This window comes from Staurois parvus, unplaced genomic scaffold, assembly GCF_062004578.1.
Source record: "Staurois parvus isolate SC_StPar_1 unplaced genomic scaffold, SC_StPar_1.0 ptg000669l, whole genome shotgun sequence".
Classification (NCBI taxonomy): Eukaryota; Metazoa; Chordata; class Amphibia; order Anura; family Ranidae; genus Staurois; species Staurois parvus.
In genome coordinates, this window is record NW_028318465.1 from 827,551 (window position 1) to 841,019 (window position 13,469).

The 13,469-nt window shown below is 43.6% G+C and overlaps 1 protein-coding gene across 2 annotated transcripts in view; it reads left to right on the plus strand.

Annotated features, from left to right (window-relative positions):
- Positions 1–3,607: 3,607 nt before the first annotated feature.
- DIP2B (DIP2 acetate--CoA ligase B (putative)) overlaps positions 3,608–13,469 on the plus strand; it is a 295,019-nt gene continuing 285,157 nt past the window's right edge. For both annotated transcript variants that reach the window (XM_089652038.1, XM_089652039.1), the window contains exon 1: positions 3,608–3,785. In XM_089652038.1, the coding sequence (XP_089508164.1) occupies positions 3,698–3,785 (88 nt within the window). In that variant the 5' untranslated portion in view covers positions 3,608–3,697. The remainder of the gene's footprint in view (positions 3,786–13,469) is intronic.

Genomic DNA, 13,469 nt, shown 5'->3' on the forward strand with positions numbered 1-13,469 from the left:
TACATAGTTATGTACATTTAAAATGTTAGTAATGTTCCCAAATCTAAATCTATCTTTGTCAGTTTGCATTTTCTTCCTCTAAATTTCTTTGCAGATCTAGAAAATGGATGCATGTCTCCTTGTTCCAAACATAACACAAGGTGCTGACGCATTTGCTCCAAGTCAAATCACATTCTCTGTTTATTCTTTGCATTTGTAACTTGGAATTTGGCGTTTTAAAGAATTTGTTGCTTTAAAGAATGGATCCTCCAAATAATTAATTATTAATTACTATCAATAATTAAAACCTGTTAAACACTCTTACATATATATTAACAGAGAAGGCACATCAATTTAAGCTCTTACTTTCAACTTTTATGTCATTTAGCTTCTTCAAAACTAGGGGAGTTATTATTACATAGAGAGAGTTATTATTACATATATATAAATGATTGGGGAGTTATTTCATATATACAAATGACTGGGGAGTTATTATTTCATATATAAAAATGACTGGGGAGTTATTATTATTTGGGAGTTATAGCAGGGCCCTCCTATTCCTTCTGTACTGAAATGTATTGTAATTGTACTGTCTCCCTTATATTGTAAAGCGCTGCGCAAACTGTTGGCGCTATATAAATCCTGTATAATAACACTACACCTCTCTATCCAAAATGCTCTGATTGGCTATCACAGTGATCAGTCACTGTGCAGCCCGGCCCCCTTGTTTTTTTCTCTCTCTATGAATAGAGAAGAGAGATACATTGTGTCTCTAACTCCTGGCATAGAGAGAAAAAAAATGTTTGTAAAAAAAAAAAAAGATAAACAAATATTAAAAAATAAAGAAAAAATACCTAGATCAAGGTTTGATCTAGTTCAGTGCCAGGGTTATTGTTTGGGTCAGGGTCAAAGGTCAAGGTCAAAAGGTCAGGGTCAAAGGTCAGGATTAAAAAATTTGTGTCAGTGTGTTTTAGGTAAAAAAAAAAAAAAAAGACAAAAACAAAATGCGCACTATTGTTTCTGGGCTGTACTACGGGTACAAATAACATACATACAGGTGAAACTCGAAAAATTCGAATATCGTGCAAAAGTTAATTTATTTCAGTAATGCAACTTAAAAGGTGAAACTAATATATGAGATAGACTGATTACATGCAAAGCAAGATAGTTCAAGCCGTGATTTGTCATAATTGTGATGATTATGGCTTACAGCTCATGAAAACCCCAAATCCACAATCTCAGAAAATTAGAATATCACATGCAATCAATAAAACAAGGATTGTACATAGAACAATATCAGACCTCTGAAAAGTATAAGCATGCATATGTACTCAGTACTTGGTTTGGGACCCTTTTGCAGCAATTACTGCCTCAATGCGGCGTGGCATGGAAGCTATCAGTCTGTGGCACTGCTGAGGTGTTATGGAAGACCAGGATGCTTCAATAGCGGCCTTCAGCTTTTCTGCATTGTTCGGTCTCATGTCTCTCATCTTTCTCTTGGCAATGCCCCATAGATTCTCTATGGGGTTCAGGTCAGGCGAGTTTGCTGGCCAATCAAGCACAGTAATCCCACGGTCATTGAACCAGGTTTTGGGTCTTTTGGCAGTGTGGGCAGGTGCCAAGTCCTGCTGGAAAATGAAGTCAGCATCCCCATAAAGCTTGTCTGCGAAAGGAAGCATGAAGTGCTCCAAAATCTCCTGGTAGACGGCTGCGTTGACCCTGGACTTAATGAATCACAGTGGACCAACACCAGCAGATGACATGGCTCCCAAATCAACACAGATTGTGGAAACTTCACACTGGACTTCAAGCATCTTGCAGTGTGTGCCTCTCCATTCTTCCTCCATACTCTGGGTCCTTGGTTTCCAAATGAGATGCAAAAGTTGCTCTCATCAGAAAAGAGGACTTTGGACCACTGAGCAACAGACCAGGTCTGTTTTTCTTTAGTCCAGGTAAGACACTTCTGACGTTGTTTGTTGTTCAGGAGCGGCTTGACAAGAGGAAAACGACATTTGAAGCCCATGTCCAGGATCCGTCTGTGTGTGGTGGCTCTTGATGCACTGACTCCAGCCTCAGTCCACTCCTTGTGAAATTCCCCAACACTTTTGAATGGCCTTTTCCTGACAATCCTCCCCAGGCTGCGGTCATCCCTGCTGCTTGTGCACCTTTTTCTTCCACATTTTCCCTTCCACATAACTTTCTATTAATGTGCTTTGATACAGCACTTTGGGAACATCCAACTTCTTTTGCAATTACCTTTTGAGGCTTTCCCTCCTTATGGAGGGTGTCAATGATGGTTTTCTGCACAACTGTCAGGTCAGCAGTCTTTCCCATGATTGTGATTCTTACTGAACCAGGCTGAGAGACCATTTAAAGGCTCAGGAACCCTTTGCAGGTGTTATAGATTAATTAGCTGATTAGAGTGGGACACTTTGAGCCGAGAATATTGCACCTTTTCACAATATTCTAATTTTCTGAAATTGTGGATTTGGGGTTTTCATGAGCTGTAAGCCATAATCATCACAATTACGACAAATCACGGCTTGAACTATCTTGCTTTGCATGTAATGAGTCTATCTCGGATATTAGTTTCTCATTTTAAGTTGCATTACTGAAATAAATGAACTTTTGCACAATATTCAAATTTTTCGAGTTTCATCTGTATATATGATATCGCTGCGATTGTCGAGAGCTGGAGAATTTATTTTGGGTTGTTCTTTGGTGGTAGGTTATGGTAGTAACAAGAAACACACAGCTAAATAAAAAAAAGATATTTTTTTTTACTATTTTGGGCCAGTTTTCCTTTGATAATAAACAAAAAACAGGAGATATCCATTAACATTTACCACCAAATGAAAGCCCAATTTGTCCTGAACGCGGTATAATTCACCTGAATGTACAAAGTAGTTATTATTATACAGTATTTATAAAGCACCAATAGTTCGCTTAGCGCTGTACATTACAAAGGGGGACAGAACATGTGATAGAACAATAACAATACAATGCGATACATGAGGGGATTGAGGGCCCTGCTCCTTTGAGCTTACAGTCTAGGAGGGAGGGGATGGTGGCACAGGAGGAAATAGCTGTGGGGGATGGAGTGGTAGGAAGAGTGGAGGAGGTCGGCAAGTTAGCAAGGGGTGGGGTAAGCTTCCCTGAAGAGGTGGGTTTTCAGGGTGCGCCTACAGGAGAGGAGAGTAGGTGATAATCTGATGGGTTGGGGCAGGGAGTTCCAGAGGATGGGTGACACCCTGGAGAAGTCCTGGAGGCGGGCATGGGAGGAGGAGACCAGGGACCTAGAGAGAAGGAGGTCTTGTGAGGAGCGGAGTGTGCGAGCTGGGTGGTAGTTGTGGTGATTTTACTAACACATGTCAAAGTTGCAAAATTGTGCTTAGGCATTTAGATTTGTTTTACCCTGAGGGGTGAAGGGGTTAATCTTGGAAGGTGAAGTTTCAGGGTTGTACACTAGGTGGCAGTCACATCCCGGTTCCACAGCACCTGAGACCCATGGAGCTCCTCAGTCGGCTCTTGTCCTGCAGTACCGGCACAGTCCAGCTGGTGTCAGTGCGCACGCTGTCAGCCGTGGGAAGTCTATGTGCGGCGGTGTGGTCATGTGACGTGAGGCTGGGCCTGGCATGGCGGCCGTAGTGAGGGCTATGCGCTGAGCTCCCGGTAATTCAAACCTCTGGGCTTCTGAAGAGTCTACCCGGCCGGCTCCATGGCGGAGAGAGGAGGCTTCGACCTGTCAGCCCTCCCGAAGGAGGTGAGAGAACAGCTGGCCGAGCTGGAGTTGGAGCTGTCAGAAGGTGAGTGTGCTGTGTGCTCTGACACTGGAGGAGGAGAGGGGGATGAGGTGCTGCTGCTCATCACATCCAGACCTATCACAGGGGACAGCATGGATCAGGAGCCCCCAGCACTGACATTGTGGTGAGGGGTTGTCACCCTGTCCTGACATGTCATCATAGGGAATGGTGACAACCTGTGATCAGCTGTCATTCCTATAGGGGGGGTAGTGCTCAGCCCCTCTATGATCAGGCAGCAGCATTGTGTGTAAGGATGGTCACCATTGTCCATGCTGAGCGATGACATGTATGATGAGCCCCCACTGATGTCTGCTGCCTCCTCCTGGGCGGAGGAATGTGCTGGCATCTTATCAATAAGTGCTAATTAATAGAAGGTGGGCGAGCCTTCCATCTGCTGGGAACAAAGAGGGTTCCTGGGAATAGTGCTCTGCATGTGTGTGCCGGGCACAGTCACGTGTACGCCTGCTGGGAGCCTTCCACATGGCGGTGGAGCAGGACATGCTGGCACCTGTAGTTCTTCAGAGGATGTAGGCCCACTCTAGATTGATCCTGAATAAAGCCGCAATCAGATCTGTACACAGTGTATGTGTGTATCGTAACGTTCATTGGAGCTTTATGGTCGGTCTTTGATTTTACGTCCTGAGTCGTGAGAGGTTTTCCCCAATTCATATATTACAGTACGCTGGATCCACCTCTTTAGGGTCATGGTATACCATATGGGGACTTGTATATGTGAACATCAGATCCTGGCAGAACATTCCTGCATAAGAACGCAAGTATGGGTTGTATAGTAGATGCAGGTTGGTGTGCACACATGCCTACAAATTCTGCTAGTAAAGTACTGTCCACTAATGAAGATTTTGGGTTTTTTTACTTACTGATCTATACACTGCGCAAGTTTACACTCCTGTGCGTACAGACCTATTAAAAATAATGGGCTGCATTTAGATTGATAAAAATGTTGTGCTGTTTTTTGGTATTCTGTGTGCAAGAGGCTTTAGTGAGAAGGGAAATCATTGGAGAAGGGTATGTAGTGTCATGGAACCAGTATGGAAATGATACAAAAAGGCATAAGAATTGTCCTCCCTTCATGAGTGCTGCTTGCAGTACCCGCAACAATGGACGGTGTGCCACCTTCATCCAGAAGAAGAGTATCTGTCATCCATGCTAAGCATTCAGCTTCTACCCGTTGTATACACCTAGTACAGGTCAGGCTGGTAGACCATGTGTTCTGAGGGCTGACCTGTGATGGAGGAATACACTGTTGTACAGATACTACGTGGGATGTACATTGGGAATCATTCCTTGGGGTTTGCCTTCATACGTCATCTGTTAGATAAGTTCATTTTGCTCCTATGTGTACAGAACATGAAAACTACTACTATTCTAGGAGGATGCATTTATACACCTGTATTGATTGCTGGCAGCAAGATCCTGTGTAACAATGTACCTGTATGTATGTAGGAAGTGAAGGGAAATCTCCACAACAGGACACAGATGGTGGAAAGAAGTCAGACGGGGTTATAACCCTCCCAAAAGGCTGGTGTACACCATAGAAACAGTCTGATTGCGTCCTGGATGCGTTTCTGCATGCACATTTGTGATGCGTTCTGGTGCGGTTTTAATGCATTTTGGTTCCTTTTTTTAGCCTCTTTTTTTTCCTATACCTTAAATGTGTTTTGCTGTGTTCTAGTACAGTTCAGTGCAGAAAAATAATTAAGGACATGTGCGTGCCAGTGCATTTTTGATGTGTTTTACTGTGTTCCAGTACAGTAAAAATGAAGGACATGTGCGTGCCGGTGCATTTAAGTGCGTTTTTAATGCTTTTTACTGTGTTCCAGTCCAGTGCTGGGAAAATGCAGCATGTTCTACTTTTTTTTTCTTCAACTGACCACACTAGTGTAAACTATGCCTTTGGAAACCATAAGGGCCAGTTCACACTACATGTATTTCAGTTGCTTTTTTTTCTGCATCCAAAATGCCCAGAAAGTAGGTTATATGGTTGTCAGTGTCATTGTTCACATCAGTGTTTGTAGTTCCAGTGCGTTCCAGTTGCAGAAAAAAAAAGTAGAACATGCTGCATTTTTTTCTGCTCAGAACTGTACTAGAATGCAGCAAAATGCATCAAATATGCACCAGAACACACCAACAACACACTGGAACATACATGTCCCTATCTAAAATGAAGAAAAAGAGAGGGGAAAAAATGTACTGGAATGCATAAAAAACCCACTGGAATGCGTCAAAAACCCGCTTTCGTAAATGCATCTGGAACGCATGTAGGATTTGTACTTATGTTTACATACAGCGTAAATGGACCCTATGGGCCTCTGCTGCTTCATTAAAGGCTAAGTTAACCTTTTGAAAAAAAAAACTTTTTTTGTAGGTAAAAGTGCGTTTTATTTATTTTTTTTCTTCTAAGGAGCCTGCAGAGCATTGCACCCGTAATCAGCAGTATGTAAGGGCATGCAGTTAATTGAGAGCTGGAAGATCGATGGACTACACCAGCACACTCATAGTTCATTGAGAACTACAAGCCGTCTGCCATAATGGCGAGGGTACTTGTAGTCTTTCCATTCACAGGAAACTGTCAATGAATGATGTGGCTTTGTGGGGGGAGCCCTGCATGGCTATGCTGTTTCCAAATTGTGACAGCGGGAGCCGGGAGATAATCCCCCGCCCACTGTCACAGGGAGGGGGGATTGGGGGGAGAAGGTGCAGATGCTGGAACATGTTAATCAGGGGTATCAAACTGGCAGCTCTCCAGCTGTTGCAAAACTACAAGTCCCATCATGCCTCTGCCTTTGAGAGTCATGCTTGTAACTGTCAATCTTGCAATGCCTCATGGGACTTGTAGTTTGGCAACAGCTGGAGGGCAGCCAGTTTGACATCTGTGTTTACATGTTCTGTCCTAAAAATGGGTAATGTGTTCCAAAGGTGAACTTCTCTTAATGTAGTGGTGGCACCTGCAGAAAATGATTTTGGCCTATTCTGAATGTTTGAAGGCCAAAATAAATCTGCAGATGTATGGCAACCGCATGCATGACTCAATCAGAGCCGACATATAAACATCAATCGTGTGTAACCAGCAGAGGTGGCATCTTTGGCTAGACATTGATATTAACACACTCGCCCTGAGCAGCAGCGGCAGCCAGCAGCTTACAATAGGATCCAGATGCAGCTTTTGTTCTAGTTTTTTTTTCCTTTTTTTTCCTCCTGTATACAGCACCAACATTAAATTGCTAGGCACAGCTACGTGAATGGACCCTATAGACTTCAATATTGCTGCATGCAGATACATGCAAAACTATGCGTCTGTAGGCGGCGTTTTTGTAACGCATGTAAATGAGCTCTACAAAATGTATGCATCTCCTGCAGAGAGAAAAGTGAAAAGCAGATAAAAATACTTTCAATGGCCTGCCAACTTCCTGCCCTTCTCCCTCCACATGGTTTCCATCCCCCCCCACTACAAGCCTTTGATCAATGGGGAACCCTTTACAAGCATTGTGGCCTGTGCTGTGCCAGGCTTCATTGTATGCTCCACAGGCTGTGCATAGGTCTCCAATAGAGAGACCCCTTTCCCTGCAGGCTGGTAAGCCATGGCAGAGGGGGCCCATTGATCTGAGGTCAGGGGGGGATGAGGGCTTTGGTGGATAGCATGGGTGCAGATGAGAGAGGCAATGTGGTCACATGTATATATTTACAGCAGTTGATGTCCTGTTGAATTTGACTGTAGGCACTTACCTCCATTTAATCCTCTTATACATCCATTGGATGGCACATTGTTATATCAGTTATCACCTTAAAGTGGTAGTAAACGTGATGAAAAACAAACGTTCCCTGCTGCACTGCATACTAGCACATTGTGAAAGACTCGCCTTAGAAGGAAGCCATCCAGCGGCTCACTGTCACCACTGCAGGAGGCTTCCATCTTCACCTGGCCTTCCTTCTGAGTTTGTGGGCTGCTGTGTTTGAATGGCTGAGCCGCCGATGATGAACGCGCAGGGGAGTTTCAGCCATGGCACACAGCTCATAGCCGTGCCATTACTTCATGTGCCAGTATTGTCACCGGCTGCTGCTCCATAGAATATCTCCTAAAAGGTGAATGTTAGGAGATGTTCATTTTACCTACCGGTGAGCTTGATTATAAGCGTACCTGTAGGTAAATCTATGCCAAGGGACTTTACTACCACTTTAATATTCAGTTTACCAGCCTGCAGTAATGCCCTGCCAGCAGCTTGAGGACTGGTTGAGGAATTGTCACCAGTGTAAGCCAATCTGGTTTTACTGCATTGCATAGTACAAGGAATCTAACAAATGGAGTATGCTGACTGGAGAAGAGAGCACAGAGATGAGCTCATCAGTGATCTGCTGTTCCTTGTCTGTCCAATCACAGCCAGACCAAGCTATATTGATTTGCTGTGTAGAAAAGAAAATGCCTAAATTACAAACTGACTATACAGAAATATAGATTTTTGCCAGTAAGTCAGCTCACAATTGGGTATTTAGTTGCCCCTTAAACTTACAGTTGATTGCATAGAAAATTATATATTTCTCCTTTAAAGTGAAACTCAACGCAGTCATCTAAATGTAAAGGTAAAAGAAAACCTTTTACTGTTTCATCTGCTAGAGCAGTGGTCACTAAATGGCCGACCGTAGTCTGTGAACGGCCCCAACAGTGCTGCCGCCCGGACCACCAGCCCGCACTGACAGATCCACAGCTGAGCAGGGTGGTCGCCATGGCAACATGACATCACGTGTGTGCCCCGCCCCTTTCAGGTTACTGTCTCTCCGGCTCCCGCTCCCTGTCTGTACACAAGCATCCAGCAAGAATCCCGGCACAGCTCCTGTCTGCCCTCAAGGTAGGGTGTAGTCTTACAGGGGCACTCTGATGGACACATTGAATGTTAAGGGGCACTCAGATGGGCACAACATAGAATGTGCCCATCAGAGTGAGAGTGCCCCTTAACATAACATGTGCCCATCAGAGTGCCCCTTAACATAACATGTGCCCATCAGAGTGCCCCTTAACATAACATGTGCCCATCAGAGTGCCCCTTAACATAACATGTGCCCATCAGAGTGCCCCTTAACATAACATGTGCCCATCAGAGTGCCCCTTAACATAACATGTGCCCATCAGAGTGCCCCTTAACATAACATGTGCCCATCAGAGTGCCCCTTAACATAACATGTGCCCATCAGAGTGCCCCTTAACATAACATGTGCCCATCAGAGTGCCCCTTAACATAACATGTGCCCATCAGAGTGCCCCTTAACATAACATGTGCCCATCAGAGTGCCCCTTAACATAACATGTGCCCATCAGAGTGCCCCTTAACATAACATGTGCCCATCAGAGTGCCCCTTAACATAACATGTGCCCATCAGAGTGCCCCTTAACATAACATGTGCCCATCAGAGTGCCCCTTAACATAACATGTGCCCATCAGAGTGCCCCTTAACATAACATGTGCCCATCAGAGTGCCCCTTAACATAGAATGTGCCCATCAGAGTGCCCCTTAACATAACATGTGCCCATCAGAGTGCCCCTTAACATAACATGTGCCCATCAGAGTGCCCCTTAACATAGAATGTGCCCATCAGAGTGCCCCTTAACATAACATGTGCCCATCAGAGTGCCCCTTAACATAACATGTGCCCATCAGAGTGCCCCTTAACATAACATGTGCCCATCAGAGTGCCCCTTAACATAACATGTGCCCATCAGAGTGCCCCTTAACATAACATGTGCCCATCAGAGTGCCCCTTAACATAACATGTGCCCATCAGAGTGCCCCTTAACATAACATGTGCCCATCAGAGTGCCCCTTAACATAACATGTGCCCATCAGAGTGCCCCTTAACATAACGTGCCCATCAGAGTGCCCCTTAACATAACGTGCCCATCAGAGTGCCCCTTAACATAGAATGTGTCCATCAGAGTGCCCTTTAACATAACATGTGACCATCAGAGTGCTCCTTAACATACTGTGCCCATAAGAATGCCCCTTATTTTATGTTAAGGGGCACTCTGACGAGAACATTTTATGTTAAGGGGGCACAAATGGGTACATACTGTGGAAAGGGGCACTCAGATGGGCATATTTGATCGAAAGGGGCACTATGATGGGGAATATGATGGCAAGGGGCACTCTGATGGGGAATATGATGGCAAGGGGCACTCTGATGGGGAAATATGATAGAAAGGGGTACTTTGAGTGTAAGGGGGCACTCTGACGGGAATACCTGATGTAAGGTGGCAATGTGATGGGGATAGCTGATGTAAAGGGCACTCTGATGGGGATAGCTGATGTAAGGTGGCAATGTGATGGGGACAACTGATGTAAAGGGGCACTCTGATGGGCACACCTGATGTGATGGGAATACATGATGTAAAGTTGCCCTCTGATGGCGACACCTAATGTAAGGGGGCACACTGATGGGCACACCCTATTTGGACCTCGGCCAGAAGAAAATTTTAGTGACCGGACCTCCTTGAATTTTAATTCAATACCCCTGTGCTAGAGAATTAGGAATTTTGTTTAGCAAGTTTATCATTCCTTTTGCTGATCTGCATAGCCAGAATGATCTATTGATGGTTCAGCTTTACTGCTTCCTGGGTTATCTCCCTGCTCATTCGGCAGAGATAATGTTGCTAATTCATTGTGTAATCAACAGGCAGCCGATAGATGAGTCTGTTTTGTTTTTGTTCAACCAGTGGATGGAATGAGGAAAAAAAATGACTTGATTCCTCCAATCCACACACTCAAAGTGGATGGGGGACTCCTTCTCACTTAAGTTGTTCATGGATGGATTGGAATTTGGTCAGTTCTTTAGGAACCAGCAGACTTGCGATCCATCTATGCGCAGGCTGGATGTACTGAAGCTGATCTATCGATCAACTTTAGTACAACTAGCCTGTCGGATTTTTGTTATTTAATCACTGCTGGGGGCTGTAGTCGCTGTCAGGATACAATAGCGCAGTGGGAGGGATTTCCCCATCAACACTGACTGTGTTGATAAGAGAATCAAGCAATTTTCTTTCCTTCAACCTGTGGTCGAAGGAAAGGAAATTGCATTATATATGGGCTGCATTTGTTTTTGTATTCTGTCTGCAGGGAGACTTTCCCTCCTTTTTTTTGATCAGTTCTCTGGCCAACCAAAAAAAAGACATCTATGGCCAAGCTGTAGGCAGCCATGCATTTATTTATTGCAGGTGCTTATACAGCACCGTCAATTTATGCAGCGCTTTACATATCATACATTCACCCTGTAAGGAGGTTACAATCTAAGGTCCCTAACTCACATTCATACATACACATACTAGGGCCAACTTAGACAGGAGCCAATTAACCTACCAGCATGTCTTTGGAGTGTGGGGGGAAACCCACACAGGCACAGGGAGAACATGCAACCTCCAGGCAGTTGGTGCTGCAGTTGGGATTCAAACCAACGACCCTAGTGCTGCTAGGCGACAGTGTTAATCACTTACCCACTGTGCTGCCCTCTTTTTTTTCCTCTCTTTGTGTTGTACAAAGGAGTATCAATTGATTTTCCCAGCTGTAGAAAGCATTAATGGAGGTACCTTCCTTGTCTGGTATTGTATTCAGGAGTCTTGGCACCCATGGCTACCTTAATACCCAAACAGTAACTGCATCTGATAGGATGTAGTCACTGTTCAACTGACCGTTTCCACCTGACTTTCTTGATTTCTAAATTAAATATTGTTGATCCAGGTGGTGTTTGTAGCTCAGTTTTTGCCTGATTTGGCAGGAATCAGTTGAATTTCAAGCTGTGAATTTAAATGATAAAGGAAGTGTAAATTGAAACCAGTATAAAAAAGGTGTCCTCTGTCTGCCCATGAATCCTAGCAGCGGTGACTTAACTTTTGGCTGTTAGTCCACAAGAGACAGAAATAGGTCACTGTCTGGGAGGATGCAGCCACTGTTCGGTTGATCATTTTCCAACTGGAGCAATCTTCTTTTTTTTTTTTTTTTTTTTTAATATTTAATTTGGTGAAGGTGCCAACAGGGTCACCATTGGCTTAAATTGTGCCTGTTTCACCATTAATTAGCCAAATTTTGAGCTGTCTGTGTTCATCTTATGAGTCAGATAACGTCTGAGCTGAATTATAAATTCTTTGGCAGCTGAAACGGCTCCATTTTAACTCTCTTCTCAGCTGTTTGCCTGGAGTTCTTTAGACTGTCATACTCTGAACCTTATGCTGCTAAGGTTTCATAACTGGTGATCTATAGGAAATTGGTCTTAGTATTGGGCCTGAGCAGTCTTGTTACATAATAGTAGCAGAGGTTGTACTTAGATACCCTCCGGGCCACATTGTGTGCTCTGTTATCATGTGGAATCTCATCTATGTAAGTTAATAGACCGGTCTTATTAGTATTGTTGGTAGAAACAAAGGAGGAGGCTCATGTCCTGGAAAATTGTATTGCTATTAAAAAAAAATAGTATAGATGTACATGTCTAATCTGTTTGTAATTAAACATGGCCATACAGCGTGCTTCCTTTTAACATGCATATACCAAGAAATATACAATTGTTGTCCTGTGACACAAGCCAATGTTTAGAGTGGAACTTCACTCTTAATCAACGTTGACTATTTTGAATCTTTTTGCTGCTAGCATTAGTAAGTAGATAGAAAAGTATATTATATTTACTTGTCATACATCCCAGGAGTCTTCTGGAGGGAAGGAGGTGTTTTCTCAGCTAAGCATACCCGCCTGCCTGAGCTAAGGGTAGATGGATTCCAGGAAATAAGTGCTGCAAGTCATCTGCCCTTACTCAAGTTGGCCATGACCAGAAATGCTAGGGGGTGTTTTTCAAAGTGATTTCTCTGCATAATAAAGCATGGAGACGTGGATGGATGGAGAAGTATGCTTTGAATATTAAAAATGAATTCACTTACATTTTTGCTTTGTGGTGCTCAGATGCAGTGTTGTTCCACTTTAAGAACAAAGTGAAAAATGGAATGTTGGGCATTGTATGTTGGATCTACAAACCTTAAGGCCCCATGTACACGGGACACTTCTGAACGATGGAAACTGACTGCTGGAAAACGTACGCTAAAAAACGTCTGTTTAGCCACGTTTGCATACCGCGTCTATGAGCGTTTGCGTTTAGAAGCGTTTTTTTAAAGATAAACTCAGGAGACCCGAAATGCCCAGAATGCACTGAAAAACTGTAAAAAAAAATTAACTATTTCATACATTTTGAGAGAAATGGAGAGAGCAGCAGCAGAGAGAGCAGTATTTGTTGAGATTATCTGTCCTTTTTTTTTTTTTCTTGTGGTGTTTGGATGTGTTCCAGCTCATTTCTGTGCAGAAATTATTGCAGCAATGTCTAACTTTTTTTTTTATTCAAAACCTAAAAGTAAGGTGTACCAGGTCCATTTGAGTACCGGGAAAACGCTTTGCATGCATTTTTCATGATGAAAAAAGGCTCTGAGCAGCATCTGGAAATGGAAGAGTTAAAAAAAAATTCAAACGCAAACGCCTATAAACGTGGTTAGCCACGTTTGTAAGTGTTTAAAACACTGATAAAATCTACTGCTGAACACAAGTTTTCTGCATTCAAAAAACGACTGTAAACGAAGATGTGTACATGGACACATAGGAAAACATTAGGGTGAGTTCAGGGGCTGCTGAAAAAAAACGCAGAAAAGCTCC